Source organism: Antechinus flavipes, chromosome 1 (genome assembly GCF_016432865.1).
Source record: "Antechinus flavipes isolate AdamAnt ecotype Samford, QLD, Australia chromosome 1, AdamAnt_v2, whole genome shotgun sequence".
In the NCBI taxonomy this organism is placed as follows: Eukaryota; Metazoa; Chordata; class Mammalia; order Dasyuromorphia; family Dasyuridae; genus Antechinus; species Antechinus flavipes.
In genome coordinates this window covers 575,231,586-575,256,659 of record NC_067398.1, presented here as the reverse complement: position 1 = coordinate 575,256,659, position 25,074 = coordinate 575,231,586, and the positions used below count along the sequence as shown (strand labels likewise).

At 33.6% G+C, this 25,074-nt stretch overlaps 1 protein-coding gene across 8 annotated transcripts in view; it reads left to right on the top strand.

Moving 5' to 3' along the window:
• Nucleotides 1-25,074, top strand: part of RUNX1T1 (RUNX1 partner transcriptional co-repressor 1) — a 174,899-nt gene that overhangs the window by 116,948 nt on the left and 32,877 nt on the right. For all 8 annotated transcript variants that reach the window (XM_051970836.1, XM_051970839.1, XM_051970842.1 and 5 more), the window contains 4 exons: nt 3,257-3,438; nt 14,683-14,933; nt 23,655-23,740; nt 24,370-24,580. In XM_051970836.1, the coding sequence (XP_051826796.1) occupies nt 3,257-3,438; nt 14,683-14,933; nt 23,655-23,740; nt 24,370-24,580 (730 nt within the window). The remainder of the gene's footprint in view (nt 1-3,256; nt 3,439-14,682; nt 14,934-23,654; nt 23,741-24,369; nt 24,581-25,074) is intronic.

Here is a 25,074-nt window from a genome sequence, read left to right as displayed (position 1 = left end):
AGGGCTTCCTTCACTGGGCTCCCAGAGCTGGTGTGCACTGCATGCAGGTGCGCCCATCCCAGGACATTCACAGCTGCCGGAGTCTGGCGCACAGCAGTTCCAGGCTGTCTCTTGGCTTTTGAGCCAACAGCATGAGGCAGCCAGACATTTTGGATGATTCTTTGGCTGTCCTGTAACAAGAGAGAGGTCTTCCTGCATGAAGAAAATGCTTCTTTTCTGATGGGTTAAGCAGTGACATGGCATCTGGATATTACAGGGGAAATCCTGGGATGGAAGGAGATGTTTGTTTTTCTTGACTTCCTTGGCAGGAAACTGATAAGGTGGAATGAGTTACGTTCTCATAATAGCCTCTTTAACTTGTACACCTTTATAGGTCTTCCTCATAATGTCAAATCTTCCTCCCTCAATGTATACTCATTTTATTATCTTTTCTATCAAGGATGACTATGACTAATTTAGTCTTACGAATGCCAGGAAACCTGCTTTTATATCTTAGCTGTGGTCTTAAGGAGTTGTCTCATGGAAGTTGTTATGATCCTTGAAAAGAACACATGGGTGTTCAGTAAATTGATAATATAGATCTTTCATTTTCTGGTATTGAAAAGTGAGTACCACATTTAAGGAGGTCATAGGCTCACTATATTCTGTCTATCATAGTACAAATGAAATATTAATTCATTGTGCTCTGCACCCAAAAAAGGGATGACTGATATAATTGGAAGAGATTATACCAAAAGAAGATCAGGTGAAGCAAACTGGAAATATTTACCTTAGCGAAGAGAAACTACATTTAATCAACTAAGCATTTATTAAGTGCTCTTTTATATACCTGCTAGTCATTGGGGATAGAAAGACAACCAAAAATGTAAAAGTGATCCTTCTTTCCAGGAGGAGACATATAGAGATCACAATATATAAAATGGATGGGTATGTATAAGATGCAACAAAGTAGGAAAAGGGTAAACTCAGAAAATTCTGTGGGGTTTGAGAAATCCTCTTATAGAAGATAGTGTTTGAATTGAGTTTTGAAAAAAGAAACTTGTTATGTATTGAGGCTAAGTAGAGAAAATAGAAGCGTCTAGGTATGGCCCTAGTAGGGAGAGGAAAGGAAGGTGCATAGTGTGAGATAGCCAAGCAAAGTAAAACCTGAGCACATAGGCTAGTGCAATGTTTTGTAATGAGTATGGAGAGGAGGAAAGTGTGAGAAGACTAGAAATATAAGAAGAGGCCAGCTTGTAAAGAGCATTAAATGCCAAATAGAGGACTTTAGTATTTGATCCTGAAAGTAATAGGGAGCCATTGGAATTCTTTGAGCAAGGGCGTGTCATAGTAAGATTCATGCTTTAAGAAGGTCATTTTGGCACTGTGTAGAAAATTGATTTGTTTCCAGGGAAAGTAAAGGATGAGAGACCAGTTAGAATATCTCTTAAGTGGAAGAAGAACTATAGAGGGCAGGACTAATACATCAAAGTAGGAGAGAGAGAGATTCTTGTCTGATACCTGGAAAAGCTTCCCAATAATGAGTCTTCTATCTAGGGACAGAATTGACATATCGGGGTTTTTAAGTGGGGACCCTGTGACCCTATGAGGATGAGTAAATGCTTCTTCAGATGCAGGTTGGATAATTTAGGTTTGAGTTGTCTTCTAAATCTAAGATTCTATGAAAATAACTGAAATTTTATCTTAATCAGGATATTATCTGTGGGCATCATTTTACCTGTATTAAAGAACTTTTAGAAAAAGTGTTGGTTAACTTCTTATTAAGAACCACTATGCTGAAGTGGACCTGATACAAAGGAGTGATTGATTTACTTGTCGGGAAACATGGCTTCACATACCTTTCTCTCAGTTTTCCCACACCCTCAAAATTTTAAACTAGGAGAAGTCCACTTAATGATTCTTCATACTCTTCCTTAGCTATGTCTTTGATATAGCTTTTTTTTTTTTGTCTTGAAATATGTGAAGTGCAAGTGGATTAAAGGTTTTCTCAGAAAGAAAACTTTTAATTTTGTTTAAACCAGTACATGAGATTGTCATGAATAATAATCCATGTCCTGATACATCATCCTTGTAGAACTTAAAATTTTAATTTAGTAATTTGCTTTTCACTAGAATATGTTGGACCTTTAAATATATTTCTTTGATTGAATCACATATCAGAGGCATTAGTAAACTTTGTTACAAAAATCCAATTCAGTATAGCCAATTTTATGTATTAATTATTACGTATTAATAAATGACCAAGGTGCTGGGCAAGGTGTTAGAATACAGAAACAGGAAGGAAAACAGTCCCTGTCTTGAAAAAGAATACATTTGACTAAGGGAAACTTTATTTAAGCAGATAAGCTGGAAGAATAGACCACTAACAATTGGGGGGCTTCCTGTAGGAAGTTGTCTTTGAATGGATCTTTGAAGGATCCTCAATTTATTATGTTTGAATACTTAAAAAACTAGTCTTTGTGGTCTCTTAATTAAAAAAAATTCTAATTCTAAAAAAAGAATTAGCATTGATGCATTTGGTCATCTCCCATGTCTGGAAGGCATTCCTCCTTTACTCTGCCTTATAAAATCCCTTTTTTCCTGTAAGGTGCAACTTTAGCATTGTCTTCCATATGAAACCTTTCCCCTTTCCCCCAATTACTAGTACTGTCCGTCTTTAACTACCTTGTATTTATTTTCCTTATATTTAAACTGCGCACACACACACACACACACACACACACACGTTCTATTTATCAATTAGAATATAAGCTCTTTCAGAATATGAATTGTTTCATTCTTTGTATTTGTATCCCCAGTACATAAAACAGTGTGTGGATACATAGTAAGTACTTTTCAAAAGATTTTCTAAAAATGTATTTATATTTCAAACATGACATGAGTACTTCATATATCCACTCCTATCATGGCTTATTATTAGGTGACCTGGGGCAGTGCTGTAATCTTGAATAACTTCAAAATTTCGTTCTACTTTGGTATTTTTTTTTTTCTTATTCCAGTTCCCATCATGGGTTTACATGTAGTTTGGAGTCCTGGATATTGGGGAATAGAAGAAGTAGCTGGTAAAAGCGTCGATTATGTTTTCACACAGTCTTAGGCACAAGTGTTCTTGGCCTCTTGAAAATTTATGTTTAAAAGAGGAGGTGGTTTCTCGAGCTTAGCCAGCTCAGACTTTGTCTGCAGTGGGATTCAGGTGCTTGGTCTCAGGTGGAACAGCCTGGCCCATCTTTCTCTTCTCTCTGAAATGCTATTGCAGGCCAACCTCCCTCTTCTCCAACGGGAGCTCCTGCACTGCGCAAGATTGGCCAAACAGAACCCTGCCCAGTACCTCGCTCAACACGAACAGCTGCTCCTGGATGCCAACACCACCTCACCTGTTGATTCCTCAGAGCTGCTTCTCGATGTGAACGAAAACGGGAAGAGGCGAACTCCAGACAGGTGAGAGGAGCTGAAAGAGAACCGTAGAAGGGGATGGTCTGAGAAATATGGTCAGTTATAGCATCACAAGTTCAGAGGTAGAAAAGTTCTGGGAGAGCCAGACTCCTGATACCTAGGTCTGGACAAGCTCTTTGTTATTAAAATTAAAAATTAAGAAATATATTAAAAAGAAGCTAAAATATAATGAATCGCTGTTTATATTCCCTAACATCTTAGAGGGTAGAGTAATCTTAATCTAGTGGGGAAAATACTGAATGCAGAGTTAGGAGAAACCTGAGTTTAAATCCCAGTTAGGATGCTTATGAATTCTGAGGACTTGGTGAGAGAGCCTCCATCTGCCCTTTATTTTCTTCCTCTGTCAAATTAAGAGACTACTGTTAGACTTTTCTAATGCAATTATTGTGATGAACAGATGAGCAAAACCATGTATAATGGTGTGTAAAGTTTTTAAAAAGTGCTTTTACAATTTCAATTACTGTGGCTAAATATTGTGGCCCTTTTCTGCAGCATTCTACCCTATCCATTCAAGAAGTTGATTCTCTTTCTTACTTGTCTTTACTGACTAGAAACAGAATGGGTTAGAGAAACTTATGGAGTATGTCATTATTCCTGAGACTTTTTTTTTTTTTAAATTTAAGTTTTACTCCAAAAATCACCGTGTCTGATCAGAAACATAAATATGTATTGTTCTGCTAATCTATGTGTCTGCCAAACTGAACTATTTACCTTTTTCTGTATGTGTCTTTGTTTTTACCACTTTAATATCTTAAATTAGCTCCTTTCTTCAGTTATATCTGTTGAGATTAAAAGTCATTTGTTTGAGGTTTACTTATTTCTTTACTTATTTTTAAATAGTTTTCTTTTTGTATCCCTTGTATTTAATCTAATAGATGACACATAATAAGTTCTTGAAAAATGCTTTTTTAACTTGATTAATTATCAGAACACTTTCAACATATTCTAAACCTGACATTCTAAACCATTTTTAATTTCCTGTCACTCATAGTTTCTTATTTCTGCAAATATTTTCTTGCTCAAATTTGAGTATATATTGAACTTGGTACCATTTACCACTTTGATCACAGCCATCCTCTACTCAAAAACATTTAGTGGCTTCCCATTGTTTATGTAGGAAAATATCCATTAAGACTGTATTTAAAATTCCAACACCCAATTCAGACTTATCTTTTGAGCCATCTTTCTTAAACTATTTTTTGTTTTTCACTCAAAAACTAAATTCAAGTCTATTTTGTTCTGCTTATTTTCCTGTTCTATCCCATATCATCATACATGTGCATTGAGCACATTTCCCCCTGTTTAAAATGTACAAACTCATTATCTTTACTTATTGAAGACCCTCTTTTTCTTTAAGACACTACTTAGATACTTCTTCTTCAAAGCAACGTTTTTCTCCCACCTGCCATGATATGTATGAGTCATTCCTCAAAGTCCTTTTCCTATTTTACCTGGACTTTTCCTTTGTATTCTTCACAGCTCTTTGTATGGTGATTGTTTACATCTTGTGCAGTAACAGTGTAGTACCTGGAGAGCTAGGCTTTAAACTAGAAAATCCCAGTTCAGATCTTGTATCTGAGACTAGCTGTGCACTGCTTGGTGGGAGCATTGTATTAGATGACCTCTAAAGTCTCTTCAGTTCTAAATTTTTCATTCCTTATTAGATTTTATTCCATTACAAGCCCTTTGAAAAGTCAACATCTTTATAACTTTAGAATCCAGCAGTGTTTGTAGTAAGTGCTTAATAAAATGGTTAATGGAATATGTGAAAATGCTAAGTGTTAGGAACTGAGGACAATATTTCTGTAATATCCAAGAGGGACTGATTATCCCTAAATATTTTGTTAATCTAAAACTTAGAAAGTCACATATAGATAGTAGATTAAGGATGGCCATCATAATCATGAGAGCTTCAGAATTAGATGAGTTCTTAGATGCTAACTTGAACATGAATCAAAATCTTTGCTATACTATATCCGAGAAGTTGGCGTCTGGCTTTTTTTTTTTTTTTTTTTTTTTCTATAATGAGAGTGACCTTACTTTTTCCTGAAAAACACATTTCACTTTTTGATAGCTATGGTTGTTAAAAGATATTTTTCCTTTTGTCATCTCAAAATCTTTTTTTTTTAATTTTGAATACTCAGTTCTGCCCTGTAGTCCTGATCAGAAAAAGTAATCCCTATTTTATATAACTTTTCTCAAATACTTGATGCTGATAGTTCTCATGAACTTTCTGAGTTTTCTTTTCTCTAGACTCTCTCTCCAATCATGTCTAGCTTCTGCATCTAGGGGCATGATTTTTAGGACATTCAGCATCTTGATCACTTTCTCTAGTTGACATCTGTAAAATATGGCATCTAGGACTGAACACAAAATTCCAAATCTAGAACAGAATCCAGCAGGGCTATCACCAGACTGGTTTTGGATTCTATGCCTTGCTTAATGCTGTTATATTAGAGTTGTTTTTTTTTTTTTTTTTTTTTTTTTTACATCCACCTCCTACTGTTGATTGGATTCTTAAGCCCCAGATCTTTTTCAAATAAAGTCCTTTTCAGGTATATCACCCCTATCTTGTATTTGTAAAAACCATTTGGGAGTAAGTTGGATATAAGGTTTTGTATATGTCTCAATTAGATTTCATCTTATTAAGATTTGACTTAATAATGCATTCAAGATCTTCTTGTATACATAGAGTTTTCTTGTGTGTTACCATTTCATCTAGTTTTTTTGGCTTCTGCTTACTTTAATAAATATGCCATAGGTGGTATATTATTCAAGTGATTGATATAAATGTTGCACAACCTAGAGCAAACACTGATTCTTGTCTCTTTTCTAGGGACTTTTCTGCAAATTGACATCAAATCATTAACAACTACTCTTTTTCTAATGGTCATTCAATCAGCAGCTTTCTAACACTTCTAGCGCACATCCATTCTATTGGGATGGATATTCTACTGTTCTGTTGGAAAAAGGGATAACATGTTTGACATTTGAGAAAGGTGTAAATCATGAGATGATGGGTTATTAGTCAACTAAAGTAAGTATAAGTGTTTTTTTAGCAGAATTCATTTCAGAGCAGACAATCTAAAATTTGCATTATAATTTGGAATTCTTTCCCTGTACTATAATGATTATAAATAACATGAACTTTTGATATATAATTTAGATTTAGGCTTTTTCCCCCCTTTTTCTTTCTTTCTTTTTTCTTTTTTTCTTTTTTTTTTTTTTGCAAGACAATTGAAGTTAGTATTAAGTAGTAAGTATTAAGTGTCTGAGGCTAGATTTGAATTCAGGACCAGTCCTTTATCCACTGTGCCATCTAGGTACCCTGTAGGCTTTCTTTGTAATGGACTTTATGTCAAAAACTACATGTAAAAGTTAGTCAAAATACTATAGTACTGTTTAAAACATGTCTTCAATTTTAAACAGCTATTTAGCCCTCCTAAAACTGGATTTTGACAAAAAATGATAGCTAAGGATACCAATATTTATGCACACAAAATTCTCTTATAGTTGAAAGGAAGCTGACATTGCTTTTTTTCTTAGATATGAGTGGTCACTGAAATTAAAGTTTACATAGTGATATTCTGGGTTCAACTTAAATCCATCCAATGTAATTCTAAAATATATATTATGAAGACAAGATGCTAAATGAGTTTCTTTCCCCCATTCCCTCAGAGTTAGGAGGAGGAATGATGAGAACATGTTGTGTAAATATATTTGTATCTTATGGGAATTGAGTAGATCCAAGAAAATATGGTCCATGACAGCATTTTTTTGCATACATTTTCTGCATCTTGTTTGCATATGCATTTTCCCTTTGCTAGTTATTTATCTGTACATCCAAATCTACAGTATGAAATTTTATAGAATATAGAAGGATCTGACAGCAAAGCTTTTCTTTGCTTGTTTGTTTTATTTTGTTTTGAGGTTTTTTTTTTTCCCCCTTTTACTGAATGTTTTGTTGGTGCATATGGTCTGACATGGATGAGCAGCCACGGTGAGATTTTGGAGTCTATTAAACTGGCTCATTAAAAAGATCAATCTGTTTCTGCAATAACACTGGGAACTGTCAGTCACTGACAGAGGGAAGAAACTGACACCTGAGGAGGGGAAAACACATTTGGGCAATTTGTTCCTGACATGTCACGGACAAAAGTGTTCCTTTATTTTTGTTTACAACTTTGGAGGCTTCAATCCTTAGACTGCTGATTTAATCTATTAGTCTTCAGCTTTTGGGAGGAAAGTTTTGGCAGATTGAATTTATTTCTGTTTTTCTACTCACCTTAAATAGGAGAGTAACTGCTTATGTTTTATTTAACAATTATTGTTATTTATGGAGAAATGAATCCTCTAGGGCCATTGATGAAAACAATTTTCTCAGTGTGAAAACATGAGATTTGATCTATTTTTATTCACTCTGGAGAAGGGGGGGGAGGGTCCTTGAGCAGCTGTGTTGAGTTTGTAGCACAGTTGTAAAATATTGTACCCCAACTGAAAAAAAAAAGAATCTAGAATTTTCATTCCTATGAACATTTGTTGAGGGTTCACTGTGTGTTAGGTGTTGTAGGGATACATAAACAAGAATGAAATAATCTACCGCTTTTCTCAGGGAACATAAGTTTGTCTGACCCTTAGTCTAAAATAATGGGAAAAATAACTAAGATATAAATGTAATTTCCACGGTTTCTAAACAGATGAAAGGTAAATTCTTTGGATCCCTTTGCCATTCTACTTTTGGAATCTATTTTTGCCCTTAGAATCTGGAGAACATGAGCATGTAACTTTTTTTTTTTTTTTTTTTTTTTTTTAATGAAGTTCACAAGAGGTAAGGGTGAGAGGTTAAGAACACTTTTTTAAAACTACTCACTGAGATGACTCATGAAATGCATCATTTCACTTCCATAAAGATTGGGAAGTTGAGTGGAAGAACCAAGTATACCATGTCAAGTTTCTATCAGGTCTTAGGGTACTGAAAAGTATTGAGGATTTCCTTCTGTCTTATCTCCCTTCCCCACCATTACTTCTATAGCATAAAGGGAGCTATGGCGATAGGTAAAAAAAAAGATTTTGTAATTAATACTTCGTTTATTCATAGCTTCTTTGTTGCATTTGCTGTTTAGGATATCATCCTAAATGCCCAATGACTTAGGAGAAAAATTTTTTCTTTTATTAAACTTCAAATTACTTGAAATAAGCAATGAATCCTTCATTAAATATATTTTTCCATAAGTGCTCATTTTATGCATTTATGCATAAAATGCAACCTTTTATTTCCTTCATTAAACATCATTAGAAAAATGCATGTTTTTAAATACAATCTTTCCCTTCTAATACCTGAACGCATTGATTTTCTTACATAGACTTAAATGTTGGGATAATTTCATTAATTCTCTGCAATAACTAAAAATGGTGGTTATTTATTTACCATTTCATGTTACATGGGAGACAACTGAGGCTCAGAGATGTTAAATTGTCTAGAAATAGATAGCTGTTGTTACAGCCAGGTTTGATTCTTTTTATCTAGTTGAAATTTAGATATGCAAATAGTATAACTGATTAGTAGAAGAAGCATTGTGTACCATGTTGAAATAAGAATTTTTAAAGATTTATCCATAATTTTTTTGGGAGAAAGTTGTACTAATTTTAATAGCTAGCATTTATATATCTTTTTATATGTTAATTATAGACACATACCCATGTTAGCAAAATAAATATGCCTACAAGTATGACTGATGTTACATTAAAGAACCATTTAGAAACAGAAAACCAACTGGAGATTTCCAAATTTCTTGGATTAAGGAATAAATCTGAAAGTGAAGAGATGAAAATGACAAAGAATCTGTCTATTTAGCAGCAAATATTATTTGAATTATTGGGATTTGGTATTTGTAACAATACTTACTAAGCTGCCATTGGAATTTTCCCCCCTAATTTTGCAAATTAATGAATTCTCTATACTCCAAAAGAAGATAATTTAGCTAACCTAAATTTTGGGCAAGATTTATAGGAACTATGATTATTTTTAAATGAACTTGCTGAAGTATGGATTGATTCATATAATTTCACACACTGAATTTTTCACCTTGTAATTTAAAAAAAAATGGTCACATTGTAGAAATTCTTTCATATACACCTCAGCCTCATAGGTTCACAATAAAGTGAAATACAATTGTATTTACATATTAGCAAATAAAGTATTTATTTTTCTATAATAATAGCTTTTTATTTTTCAAAATACATGCAATAATAGTTTTCAACATTCATCTCTGCAAAATCTTGTTTTCCAAATTTTTCTTCCTCCCTCCGCAACTTCCCCCTCTGCTGGACAGCAAGCAATCCAATACAGACTAAATGTGCTATTCTTCTAAACATTTTTCCACATTTACCATGATGACCAAGAAAATTCAAATCAAAAGGAAAAAAATAAGAAAAAAAGACAAATAAACAAATAACATTAAAAAAGGTGAAATACTATACTGTGATCCACATTCAGTCTTCATAGAGTTCTCTCTGGATGTAGATGGCTCTTTCTATCACAAGTCTATTGGAATTGCTTTGAATCACCTCATTATTGAAAAGAGCCAAGTTCATCAGTTGATCATCATTTAATCCTGTTGTTACTGTGTACAATGTTCTCTTGGTAAAGTCTTTCCAGGCTTTTTTGAAATTATCTTGCTTATCATTTCTTTTAGAACAATAATATTCCAAAACATTCATAAACCATAACTTATTCAGCCATTCTCCAACTGATGGGCATCCACTCAGTTTCCAATTTCTTGCCCCTACAAAAAGAGCTGCTACAAACATTTTTGCACATGTGGGTCCTTTTCCCTTTTTCATGATTTCTTTGGGATACAGACCCAGTAGAAACACTTCTGGATCAAAGGATATGCACAGTTTCATAGCCCTTTGAGTATAGTTCCAAATTGCTCTCCAGAATGGTTGGATCAGTTCACAACTCCACCAACAAATGTATTAGTATCCCAGTTTTCCTACCTCTCCTCCAACATCTATCATCTTTTCTTGTTATCTTAGCCAATCTGAATGGTTGTGACATTGTACCTCAGAGATGTTTTAATTTGTATTTCTCTAGTTAATAGTGATTTAGAGTGTTTTTTTTTTTTTATATGTCTAGAAATGGCTCTAATTTCTTTGTCTGAAAATTGTCCATATCCTTTGATACGAACATTTATTAGTTGGGGAATGGCTTGTATTCCTATAAATTTGAGTAATTATATATTTTAGAAATGTCTCCTTTATTAGAAACATTGAATGAAAAAATGTTTTCCCAGTTTTTTGCCTCCCTTCTAATCTTGACTGCATTGGTTTTGTTTATACAAAAACCTTTTACAAATAAAGTAATTTAAAGACCTTCATCTAGTCTTAATTTAATTTAAAAACCTTCAAATAGTCTCCATCATTCAAAAAGGTAGCATGATACAATAAAAGAAAGGCTAGATCTGAAGGCAAAGGATTTGGATTAAAATCCCAGGTCTGTGATTGCCTTTCTGCCAGTAACCAAATTACTTAAACTTTTTTTTTTTAGTTCTTACTTTTTTCATTTACAAATGTGAAGTTTGCACACTGTGATATTTTTCTTCACATTGCTACTTGTACAGTTCTTTAGCAGTGCTAGACTGTGATACTTTCTTCCGTTCCCCAACTGCAACTTTGTTGGATCCATTCTTTTATGTAACCTAGCTCTTTTCAACACCTTGGGGGAAATAATAAAGAGTGGACCTGTGATGTCATTGACATAGGGAATTCAACTCTGTCAAGAGTTTCCTAAAGTAGAGCTGCCAAATACTTTGTACCAGATTAAAATACAATAGAGAAATATTTAGCAAAGTAAAAATACAGCAAAATATAAATAATGGTTATATGTGGTTTTCAAAGTCAATGTGCATCCTTCAGGAATCCTTAGGGCACTATTTAATGGACTATATTTCTGTTTGAGTTTTACTCTATTGGCGTAAAGCCCTGAGATATTAAATGAATTGTCAGGGTCAATGACCCAGTCTGTGTCAGACATAGCGCTTAAACCCACATCCTTTTGGCTCAGAATATTCTGAGAGAAGAGGCAATGAATGCCATATTCATTTTTGTGTTTTCCACTGGACAAATATTTGTTGAATGAAGGAATGAATAGTCGTTTTTGATGTGGTTACTACTCTATTGAGTATCTGAAGTCCAGTCTCTGTATACATAATCTGTTGAATAATTGTACCATGTTATTTCTACCTCCACATTCATGTCTACAGTACAGTACAATTAGGGTTTTTATTGTACTGTACTATAGACATAAAATTTTGCAGAAAACTTTTAGTCAGGATTTCACTCCCTAATAATTCTGAATAATCAAGAATTTTGGTGGATTAGTTTTTTAATGCAGTACCTGGATGGCCTAAATTTAGTCTAAGGTACTTACTCACTGTGTAATACTGGGCAAGTATTTTACTTTATTTGCCTCAGTTTTCTAATTTGTAAAATGAGCTGGAAAAGGCAATGGCAAACCACTTAAGCATTTCGGTCAAGAAAACCCCAACAAATGTTTTTTTTAAATAACAAGATATCATTGACCTTACTATCTTTGGTCTATTTTCACATAGTTGTTTACCATATATAGAGAGATTGCAGAATAGGAAAAAAGGAAAGATTACAAATTGCAGTATAATGTAGTAATTAATATAAAAATTTGAGATATAATTTATATCTACATAAATAAAGGAACAGTGTGATAATGAGGAAAGAAGGCAATCCTTACTGACAGGATTTCAAACCATTTTTTTGCCTGTATTAACTGTGATCCTGGTAAAATCACTTGATCTCTCTTTGTCATAGGAAATTCTAAATCAGCAAGTTATAGAAAAAAACTCCCATCTGTCTTAGAAGAATGCTCCATGCATAAGAATTCTTCTTACTGATAAATAATTGCTTGGAAACTTCTTCCCTAACCACCTCCACTCCCAGCAGTGCATATATACATGTGTACCCACCTAGACATAAACAAATATTTATTAATATTAAACATCCATTGTGCCAGGCAGTAATGAAACATTTAAAAAAAAAAGAAATAATATCCGATGTCAAGGGATTTCTTTTGTTCTGCATATATCTGTATATGTACTTATATATTCACAAACATACATATACTTTTCTGTAATGTTGCTACTTTTAAATTGCAATTTAGCTGTATTGCCACTTAATTTCATGATATTAGATTTCACTCATAGCCAATTACAATCTTCTTGAATATTAATTGTCATCCATTCTTTTAGCTAACAGAATTCTTGTCATTTGCAAATTTGATAAGTGTAATATTTTAGTCTTTCTTTAAGCTATTCAAAACAAAACAAAAATAACCCACTTTTAATGGAACAGGACTCTGCATATATTCTTGCAGGATACCACCTCCCATCAGGTTGACATCTATCAGTCCTTCAAAACTGTCATTTAGTCAATTCTAACCACATACCATTATGAATTAAAAACTGTACCATGCTGTTATTCTGCACACATTTCATACATGTAACTTGAAAAACTATAAAAAGTTTTGCCTAGTTTCTGTTGTGCCTTTGGAGGAAAATGAACTTGAAAGAGGAAGAGCTGATGGTGATCCTTCTCAGAGGTTTTCCAGAGCAGCAGTTCGTTATATAATCCTTTTGATACCTCTCATACTCTTTACTTATGTAAGCCCTTTGATCCCATTCCAAAAGGTTTCAAAGGTCTACCAAGGACTTTTTTGCTATTAGGTTCCTAGCAAACAATCACAGAAAAAGAGTTTAGTATATTCTGTACTAAAGTGACAAACTCTTTAGAATTGCATCTATCTCTAATGCATTGTGGAGGGGAAATAGTTTCTTCATCTTGTCTAACTAGGCCATGAGATTACCATCTAACCCGAAGAATCTTTTATTTTATGGGTGAATCCATTAGCTTGTTGTCTAGATATCACCTAGTCGTCTTATGCCTTCTTATTCATGAAACAAAACAACACACTCCATTTCCGTACACCAGGCATTTTGACTGGCAGTTCACAGTGCCCTCTGTTCCCTCCTTTCCCATCTCTGCCTCTTGACTCTGCTGGCTTCTTTCAAAGTTTCAGGTAAAATCTCATCTTTTACAAGAAGTCTTTCTTGATCCTTCTTAATACTACTGACTTTCCATTGTTGATTATCTCAGGTTCATCTAGCATATAGGCTTGTGCTTTTTTGTTTTATTTTATTTTATTTTATTTTTGCATGTTATCTACTATATAAGACTGTGACCTCCTTGAAATCACGGTTGCCTTTTACCTTTTATTTCTGCTTAACACAGTGCCTGGCACATAGGAAGCACTTATCCAAAGCTTGTTCAGCTCTCTCATTGATGATTTTGATAGGTAACTAAGAAATATTAATTTTAAAATTACTTTAGGTTTATGTAGTATTTTCCATTTAAAAACAGATCTCAAGAAATGATGAATGGAGATAATGTAGTATGATAGAACTGTGATATGCAGTGAACGGAGCTAGCAGATCATCTAAGTCAATCATTTTTGCTTGATACGAACTTGTTATATGACCTTGAGCAGGCAGATGACTCTATTTCTTTAGGTCACAGTTTCTTCCATGAGAAAGGAAGGTCCTTGGGGCTGGTAGGATGACCTTTAAGGTTCTTTTTTTCATCTCTGAAATTCTGAATTTTTTGTTTGTCTTTGTTGTGGTATTAAATGTACTATATTTATTTTATTTTATTATTTTCTGTGTATGCTTAATTTGTTCTATATATGAATTTATTTTTGCATGAAAATCTGGCCCAAGTTTCATTTAAAAAAAAAAAAAGTTTAGGTGGTGATAAGTTACTCCTGTCTATTGTTGTGCAGTGATGATTTGTCAAAGAGCAAATCTATCTAGTACTCAAGAACCGGAAACTTAACTTTTGATGGAAAATGTCATCCTTCAGAGATAAATATAGATTGTAGATCTTTTGTTATCAATTCAAGTAAATTGAAGTTGTGAAAGTTAGCTTCAAATGAGGAGTGAAATTGCCTCTAATATCTTTGTTTCCATGATTATTTTGGCCTCTCCCTAGATTTCCCTGATGATCCATTCCTCTAAAATTCTGAACTTAAATTCTAAATAGCAAAATGTTCTCCAACAGAATGTCTAGGAATCCAATAGCAGTGTCCAAAAACACTGGTTCTAGAGTAAATTATGATACAAACTTTTTTTTTTCCATCTTCAGAACCAAAGAAAATGGCTTTGACAGAGAGCCTTTGCACTCAGAGCATCCAAGCAAGCGGCCATGCACTATTAGCCCAGGCCAGCGGTACAGTCCAAATAATGGCTTATCTTACCAGCCCAATGGCCTGCCTCACCCCACCCCACCGCCACCTCAGCATTATCGTTTGGATGATATGGCCATTGCCCACCACTACAGGGACTCCTACCGACACCCCAACCACAGGGACCTCAGGGACAGGAACAGACCTATGGGTAAGAATGGATTCCTAATATTTACATGTTTTAATTTAAAGAACAAAACTTATTAAAAACTATTTTCTACTCTTATTTCAATTTCTTACTGAATTGAATATTTTTTCTTCTTCTTCTTTTTTTTTTTTTTTTTTTGCTGTTTCTCCACAGAGAAGACTTGTATACTATTCAGATGTCTTTTAGAAACTACCATGTTTGTGTCTTATTTAACATCTTTTATTCCTTCAATACTTTTGAGCATCTTACCAGGATTTTTAACCTTTTTTTTTTTTTGTCATAGCCTTCAGGTGAAGCCTTTGAACTCTTTCTCCAAATAATATTTTAACTTAATTGAAGGAATATTTCATTTAGAAATGAATGAAAATAAAATTCTAGGTTTTTTTTTTTTTTTTTTTTTTTACTAGACCAATTTTCTGGATCTTCTTCTGAATCTATAATCCTCAAGTTAAGAACTACTGATAAAATCAAATGACACTTAAATTTTGATTTCTATAGGGGTAATTGTTTGTTTTGTTTTGCACTATGGGGATTTTAAATAGAAATCTAAGACTATGTGCTCAATACCTTTTAGATTTGAAAAGGAAGAAAATGCTTTTTGTTCTTTCTCTTATCTTTTTATTACATAATTAAGAGCCTTTTCAAAATTTGTACAATTAGTACAAGGAGAAAATTCTTATTGGTGTCCCAAATTCCATAAAATTGAGGAAACTGAGATTTAGAGAGAGGAGTGACATATAGCTAGTAAGAGTTCAAGCTAGCTTTTGAATTTGTGTATTTCTTATTCCTGGACCTTCACTCTATTGTATCACCTAGCTACAAGATTTCACCTAACCAGAAATTTAGTGCTTATGTATATTTGGAAACTTGTATTTCCCTGTAACTGAATAACTTTGTAAATCTAAAGTCATCTCCTTTCCATAGTAAACTAGTGGAGTAGTATTTTAGTGGATAATCAATGATTATAATAGTTTGAAATAAAGGGAGAATAGGGTCCATTTCCTTAAGACAGTGTCAATTTTCTTTTAATTCTATAAAAATGAATTTTTCTAAAAACCAGTTCTTTCAGTCCTTTCCATCTCTTTAGTCCTTCCGTTTCATGTACTATAAAAGGGATTTAACTTCCCCAAACAAGTAGTTACTGGGTTTTTTCCTGCAAAGTGGAAGAGGAATAATAGGAATTTAGTGGAGATGCTTATCTAGTCGTAGGAAATGGAGCCATAGTTGAAATGTGAAACTGGAACATGGGATCCAATACAGTTAACCAGATAGTCAATCATTTAAAAGTCATACCAGTATTACTTGGCATTAATGTTGACGATACGAGCTATAGAGCAAAGTTGAAGGAAGTAGGTTTTAAATGAGATTAAGAGCTGCCAATATAATAACAGTATAACCTATGTGAAGGTAGATCTATAACAAGCTCCTTAGCATTTGTAACACTATGCAAACTTCAATTTAAAGTCATTCAAAGGGTTTCAGGGTATGGCCAGAGTTGACAGGGATTTTCACCTACTTCAGTCCATCCATTAATAAACTGTCTAAGGCTAAACTTTTTTACTTTCCCAAAAACCAAGTTGTGGTCCTTCAAGTCCTTCTCTATGCATCCTCCAGGTAGCTACAAATAACATCTTTAAGAATCATTCCAGTTGTCATAGTAGCTTTTTATTCTGGATATGTTGACCCCAAAACCCATCTGAATATCAACTGGGGTTTCATTTTCTTAGCAAACTATGTCATTTGTGGAAAGCTTGCTACTGGGAGTCATGATTGCAAATATTTAAATAGAAGAGTGATTACAAATTTTAATATAAACAAGAGTTACTCTTCCTGTATAAGCTTCAAAATCATAGAATCAGGTTCACAGAATATTTGAAAATTGAAAGAGGGACCTCAGTGATCATTTGATTCAGCTTATACTTCAGAGTAATCTCCTCTTGGACATAATCAAAAAGTCTTCATTCAACCTTTGCTAAAAACTGCAAAGGAGGGGAAACTTCATCCCTTCTCAAGATACAACCCGTTACATATTTTAAAAACTCTGATTGTTAGCAAGTAAGATGTTCCTAAAATATAAAATCTTAAGTTTGCCATTGATTACTTCTACTCGTTGCTCCTGGAGTCAGACAGCATTATAATGCCTTTTTCACCTAAGAAGACTCTCCACTTCTTTAAAAATTCCTCTCTCCTCTTTCCTTCAGTCCTCTACCAACTTGTGCTTAATGTCAAGCAGCATTTACAAAGTGCTGTGTTCCAACTACTGAGCATAAAACTACAAAGAATGAAATGGCTCCTACTTGTGAGGAGCTAAATCCTCACAGGGACTACAAATATATGAGTGTGAATAGGTGAATAAGTGTGTGTACAGAATATAAAGAAAGTAAATGCAAAGTAGTTTAAAAGGAAGGGCACCAGATGTTAGGAATTTTTTTTAAAAAGAGCTTCATATTGAATAGAGGTCCTTAATCCCCAAGGATATTTCAGGGGCTCTGAATGGGAAGATTTAGATCTTCATTTCAATATAATTTGTTTCCTGATTATTGGAAGAGTTATTTTTTTGTGTCTTCAGAAATGAATTCTTTAGCATCTTCCATCTCTCTTGGGTCAACTCCTTCACCTGTAGGATTTTTATGGGATTCTTATATCTCCCTATCTTGTGTCCTCTGAAATCTGCTTTCCCCATTTCTGGGGAACAAGTCAGACTATGTCTAGATTTCCTTTCTTATCCCTTGTAAATTCTTGGATGTTCTTTCTCCCTTGGTTCTCATTATTTTCACTCCAGCAACCAGTATGTCTCTGCCAGTGAAGAGAGCCAAAATAACATTTCCCTTTCTTGATTCCTTCACTTTTTGAAAAATAAAATTGTTCTGATTTTGGCAAAGAGTGCTCCTGTATACAGCTATGTAATTGAAGTTACGAGGTCTCTATTTTGTTTCTCTTGACAGGTTGTGATGTTTCTCAAACTCCTCATCTGTTTCCTCTTTCAAAGTCATTTGTTTTTCCTTCCACTGACCTTCATGTAAATGCTCTTTTTCATGCTTCCTTTTTCTAATTCTGTGATTTATTCATGTGTCTATCTTCTTACCTACCTTCTTTTATTTTTTCTTTCTATCCTGTTTGTTTTGAATAAAGTAAACTCATCTTTTTAAGGCCACAATGCAGTCGTGTTTAATACCATTAGGCCTCAAAGAGATCAAATTTACCTGATTTCTTATGTTTCTTGCCTTAATTGCATTCGAAACTACAGATTTTACAACTAGTTGCCTTTATCCTTGGATTTTGCCCTTTATGAACTTCTGGGTATTTCAATAGCCATTCTTTGTTATGGTTTGTATGTCCTCTATTTGAAGTTACATATTTAAGTAGTATTCTCCCTCCTCTAATCTTCTCCCTTTGAAGCAGTCCATTTTTCATGTTTTCATAGGACTTAGCAAATAACATTTTAATGGCCTTTGTGAGGCCAATAATCTGTCATCCCTATATTTTAAGCCTTAGTCTGAAAACTCAAATGCCAATGTTAAACAATACTTCCCAAATTAATATTTCTCTTTGGTATACTTTTAGTTCAGTGAGGAACATAGAACCTTTGTCCAAATTGTCTTTAGTTTCTTGCTCAAGAGTTCGTAAAAGTTGACATTCCTTTTTGTAGATTTTTTTTTTTTTGGTCATGTCATTTGTTGCCATGTGAATCACTGGTAATCAGTAGTTATTGTTTTTTTCAATGAGTCTTGAGAGGTTTTCCATTGTCCTGGATACACTTCCTGGGAAGGACCAGAACTCTTTTGTTGTTATCAGAGATAAATAGTACCTGTGACACTACCATCAGCAGAGAATGACGAGCTGCAAATATTCATCTCTTTTGCATTTGACACCCTAATTAGATCATCTCTTTTTGCTGTGGTTCTACTATATCTTTCTTTGGGTAATAAATAGTTTATTCCTCTTCATACAACCAACTTCCTTCCTTGTTCTCTTTAGAAAGAGCTTCTAATATATTTTTAAGCTCTAATTATATAGCTCCCATTTTCCTTTCTTTCTCCCTCTAACATTCTATTCCAACATACATAGATTATGTCTCCCATTTGATCCATGTCACTTCAAATTCCTTTTCTTCCATTCCATTGCCCTTTAGAAGAACTCATTCTCCTTTATATCTTTGAAGATGAAGAAGCATTCAAATTGTTGGTTTGGATTGATGTTCAACTTTTAAGTAGCAAGCACTATTTAACAATTAAATCCCACCATCTCTAAAGCAAATTATATTTTTAAGAGCAACCAAATAATTACCATTTTTCTTTTTTTAAAATAGTATTTTATTTTTTAAAATACATGCAGATAGTTTTCAGCATTCATCTTTTCAAATCTTGTGTTCAAAATTTTTTCTCCCTTTCTTACTTCTTCCTCCTCAAGATAGGAAGCAGTATGATATAGGTTAAACATGTCTAATTCATCTAAACATATTTCCATACTCCGCTTGCTGCACAAGAAAAGTCAGATTAAAAGGTAAAAAATGAAAATAAGAACAAGCAACCAACAACAAAAAGGTGAAAATACTATGCTTTGATTCATATTCAGACTTTATTCTACTCTCTCTGGATGTGGATGGCATTTTCTATTTTTTGTCTATTTGAATGGCCACGAATCATTGTTGAAAAGAACCAGTTCTATCTCAGTTGATCATCACATAATCTTGTTGTTACTCTGTACGATGTTCTTTCTCTTGGTTCTGCTCACTTCATTTAGCATCAGTTCATGTAAATCTTTGTAGGCTTTTCTAAATGAAATCAGCTGCTCATCATTTCCTATAGAAAAATAATATTCTAGTACATTCATATACCATAATTCATCCATTCCCCAATTGATGGGAATCTAACAAAATTTCCAATTCCTTGTCCCTATAAAAAGGGCTGCTATTAACATTTTGGACATGTATTCCCCCTTCCCCCCCTCTTTATGATTTCCTTAGGTTATAAGCCCATTTGCTGGATCAGAGGGTATTCACAGTTCGACAGCTCTTTGGGCATAGTTCCACATTGCTCTCAAGAATAGATGGGATCAGTACTGGATAGAGCACCAGTCCTGAAGTCAGGCGGACCTGAGTTCAAATTTGGCCTCAGACACTCAACACTTCCTGGCCTTATGACACTGGGCAAGTCACTTAACCCTAACTGCCTCAGCCCCTCCTCCCTCCTACCCCCCCGCCAAAAAAAAATAGTTGCATCTGTTCACAACTCCACCAACAATGTATTAATGTCCCAGTTTCCCCACAGCCCCTTCAACATTTGTCATTATCTTTTACTGACATCTTAGTCAATCTGAAAGGTATGAAGTGGTCCCTTAGAGTTAATTTCAATATGCATTTCTATAATCAATTGTGATTTAGAACATTGAAAGTAATTATTTATATGCAAGAATTATATAGTCATGAATGATCTCTTTAGAGCATTTTTTCTTTAAATTATATTCTCAATACTAATTATAATAGATTGGTTTTTTTTAAGTGTTGGGTTTTGGACATAAATGCCCACCTTTCAAAGTTTTATAATCAATCAGTGTAAAGTTTACCCTTGAAACATGGAACTAGTTTCTCAGGCTGCCATTTTGAGGAATGGCATTCCATATAGGAATTGATTCATTGCTATTCCTAGTTTGAGTATGAATCTCTACTATCTTTTTTTTCTTTCAAACAGAAGTGTTTTCATCATAATTGAGTTGTGTAATAAAGTAATGCTGGCTTATAAAAGAAAATTAGAGTTCTTTTAAATGTATTTATTAGATAGTAGAACCACCAATTTAGGTGCACCAATAGTTTTAACATTTTCTACTAAACATCTAAACTACATGAACAAAAATTTGCTATTCACTGACTCTTAAGATTGATTTTCCTCTAGTTCTTTCCATTTTAATAGCCATTTACAGATCAATAAGATTGGCAATGTATGTTGGAATTTGTTCTCACTTCTACCATATGAATAAATATAAACTTTTAAAGCATTGCAATTTTCCTCTCAGAGCAAGCATTTTTGTTTTCTTGTGACAGATGGTTAACATACATAAAAAGAGCCAAATTAGACCTGTTGGCTCTTCCTTGGTTTGACAAGGCAAATAAGTTCTTGGGCACAGAAACATTTCTCAATTGCTTATTACCAGCAATTCAGATCAATTAAATGAAGTTACAAACAAGTTCTTGCTGCTTGCTCACTTGTGTCCCTCTAAATGTCAAGAAATCTTAAGAGTATTGATCTCGTCTGTGGAATTTTTGAAATTTTAAAAAGCTCTGCATTTGTCCTTTAAAAGAAATCTTAAAATCTCTCCCTCATGCAAGTTGCTTCTGTCACATTTACATCTTCATCATTTTGCAGTTCTTTCTGCGATGACTAATTTTAACAGTAATGCTTTCCCCCCAAAAAACACAGCCAACAAATAAGTCAACAAAAACTGCATATTTGCAAACATTTCAACTTGAAATAATCAAAACAAACAGAGCAGTAGCTAAATACTTCTTTTTCCATTATACATGTGCTAGTATTGTGCAAATTAGCAAGAAATATTTACCAGGTTACTTTTTTCTCAACAGGCAACTCGTTTTTAAAAATTTCTTTAAGTATTGAAGATTTTTTTTTTTACTTCCTTAATGGGAATCCCATAAAAGATCATTTATCTTATTAAAAACAAAATAGCAAAGATAATTGTTTCATGTAATCTTTTTTTTTCACATAAATTCTCATGATTATAGTTGACCAAAAATAGTCATGGTTCATTAGCAACTTCATGTCATTCTTAAAAGAAACCACAACAATACTATAAATTGGATCCCTTTTACTTTGATTTCAACAAAATGGAAAGTAAGTTGTATTCCAGCTTTTAGATCTAGAGATTGACAGCCTTTGTACTTGGACATTTACCTTAAATCTAAAAGTTGTCTCTTTAGAGCAGTCATGGAGATTATAACCACTGCCAGTGTGTAACGAAAAGAACTCTGGTTTTAAAGTTAGAGAATTTTGAATTACAAATCATGACTCTACTACTTGTTATCTATATAATATTAGACAAATCATTGCCCTTTTTGGATCAGGCAACTCCCCATCCATTGATATTGCATCAGCCTTCCTACTTATACCTCATGAGTACTTTTTTTCTTTCTGATTGGAGAATTGGAGAGCTGAACAAAGAACTCTTCTCAAAATCTCCAGGTTCCTTTTTTATTGGACTCTCTAGATTAGTGCTTTCCCTCTCCCCGCCCTGCTGTTGAGGCACAGATATCCCTAGCACTTAGTACAATGCCTGACACATAGAGGACCATTCAAAAATATTCATTGAATGGCTGACCCGAATTAACTCACATGGAATTAATGTTTAGTCTGTGAGATGTTTAAGATCCCTGATAGTTTTAATTTTATGACCAAAATTATAGTTTCTTTTTTAGAAAAAAAGGCTACTTAGAGGCAAATCCAAAAGTAAGATTTAAATTTAAAGTATTTTAAGCTTATAGGTTTTATGCATAATCAAGTGTGTTCTGTAGATTACAAAGTAGATTGTGCTATTGTTCCATACTTGGAGCTGTTGAGGGAGCGATAATTTTCCAGATATTGCTAGAGAGTCTTACAGTGTATCCTTTCAGTAAGATAATTTTTTGATGAAAACCTTAATTAGGTTCCATGGTGATTAATATTGTTATTCAATTTCAAAGCATTTACTTCTTTCTTGAGCAGTGATAATTTTCATCTTATAATAAATCATGGTGTAAACAGAATTTTTATACTTCCTAAGGAAGATTTTTTTATTTCTTGGCTCATATCTAATAAAGACATTCTCAGTAATGATTATTGAGCTTTGGATAAGTTCAATGTAGTTTTTTCATATTAACTTAGATATTATATCATTTCCTCTATCTCAAGTAGAAACATGTTCTTAAAGAAGTAGAAACATGTTTGTATGCCAAAGCTTGATGTATTGGTAAAGATTCACTTAGAAATGGAAATGGAACCTACCTGTTAGGAGTATTTTAATCTATTAGAATTGGTATCTTGGGATTAGATAAGAAAACATGTGCCAAAGTAAGAATGATTTTTGGTTTTTTTCCATGACTTTTGAAATTCAAATTCTCAAAACCTTTTTGTGTCACAAATATTTTACTTGATGTCATGATTTTATATTTGCCATTCTTATCTCAAGTTGATAGAACTTTACAATTTCCTTGTTGGTAGGCTAATTTTGCATGCCTTGATCTTCAGTTTAGTCTTGATATTGCTGTATAAGAAAAGAATATCGTTTTTGTAGTTAGGAAATCTGAATTTTATACTCCTGGCTTTTTCACTAAAAAGCAATATAAGCTAAATACCAAGAAACCACATCTATCAGCAAAGAGTAAGAGAAATTTAAATTCAGGTGTAATAACTGACAAAAATGAGTAAAATATATAACCTTTTGGGGCCTCAGTTTACTTATCTTTAAAGTGAGAAGCTTGAAGCGAATAACCTTTCAATCTTCCATCTTTTCCATCGTCCAATTTTCCATCTCCAATATTCTATCGATTCTGAGAATGGCCTTTAATGTGTTTCTGTTTTCAGACAGGGCTAATGGATTGACCCATTCACTGATAAGCATACCTATTTGCAAATGAACTAGCTTATGTACATATGCTGTAACATATATATCTGCATCCATATGGAGGATGTGATGAGTGCTTTGGGAGTAAATAGATCCTCTTGTCTTCTTTTGTAGGGTTGCATGGCACACGTCAAGAAGAAATGATTGATCACAGACTAACAGACAGAGAATGGGCAGAAGAATGGAAACACCTTGACCATGTAAAGATATTAACAAATGTTTATGTCAAAAATTACCCGTTTAAAGTTAAATCTAATTTTAAAAATGCTAGTTTTTGCACTATATTCCTTCTATTGCTAATAACACAATTGTGACAACATATTCTAAGGAGTGTTCAAGACTGTATATATTTGGATTCTGGAAAGGAATACAACTTTGCACACGAGCTTAAATCTTTAAGGACAGTTAAATTGGGGATTCTTCCCTTTTTGTATGTCAATTTGGTGAAGTCTCTGAGCCCCTTCTCAGAATAATAAATACATAAAATAAAATTCATAGGATTACATAGAAAACAGTAAGCAAAATATTTTAATTTAAACTAGTTCTAGGTCAAGAAGAACTAAATTAAATGAAATGTTACTCTTTATATTTAATTTTCTTTAGCATTTTACAGGGTTATCCAACTGGGGAAAACCTCAAGTGAGTTTTTCTTCATTGTCTCACTTGTCTACTTGCCGTTGGCATCAACGTGGCATGATTTTTAAATTGACCCTGAATTACAAGCCAGAACACCAAATAAATAAATGTCTAAATGGTTTAAGTCCTTCATGGTCATGTCACATGATTTACCTTCTCATTCATGTAGTTTCCTGTGTTTTCTCCCCAATAGCTCTTAAATTGTATTATGGACATGGTAGAAAAAACAAGGCGATCTCTCACTGTGCTTCGGCGATGTCAGGAAGCCGACAGGGAGGAGCTCAATTACTGGATCCGTCGATACAGTGATGCAGAAGACTTAAAAAAAGGTGGTGGTGGCAGTAGCAGCAGCAGCAGCCACTCCAGACAGCAGAGCCCTGTCAATCCAGATCCAGTCCCACTAGGTATGGCCACTTCCAAAGATGTCCTTTTAACTTTTTCATGAGAAATAATAATAATGCAACTTTTAAAAGTATTTGCAAATTTTTATATTGTCACAAAAGTTTCCTTTTGCATGTGAAAACATGGTCCTCAGAGCTGCCCAATAGTACACAGTACAACTTTGAACACATCCCCTTCCCCCCAAAAAATTGAGTTTTCTGGTTTCTAATTCTGAGTCTTTTCTTCAAGATAATTGTAGCTTGCTGCAAGATTTTTTTATTTAAAATACCTTAAAACTAAAAACACACTACCCAAAAGTTTATTAACCCAAAGGCTTAATGTTCTTTGACAAATTAATAAAGAAATAAAACAGCTACAATATTCTTTTTTTGGCCAAAGAATAAAATGTTTTAACTGTATTTTGCTAGCTATAAAATTTACAGCTTATGTAAAAAGTGAAATTCTAAAATGATCATAGTTGGATAAAGCTGTAGGAAACAAAATATATTCTTAAATC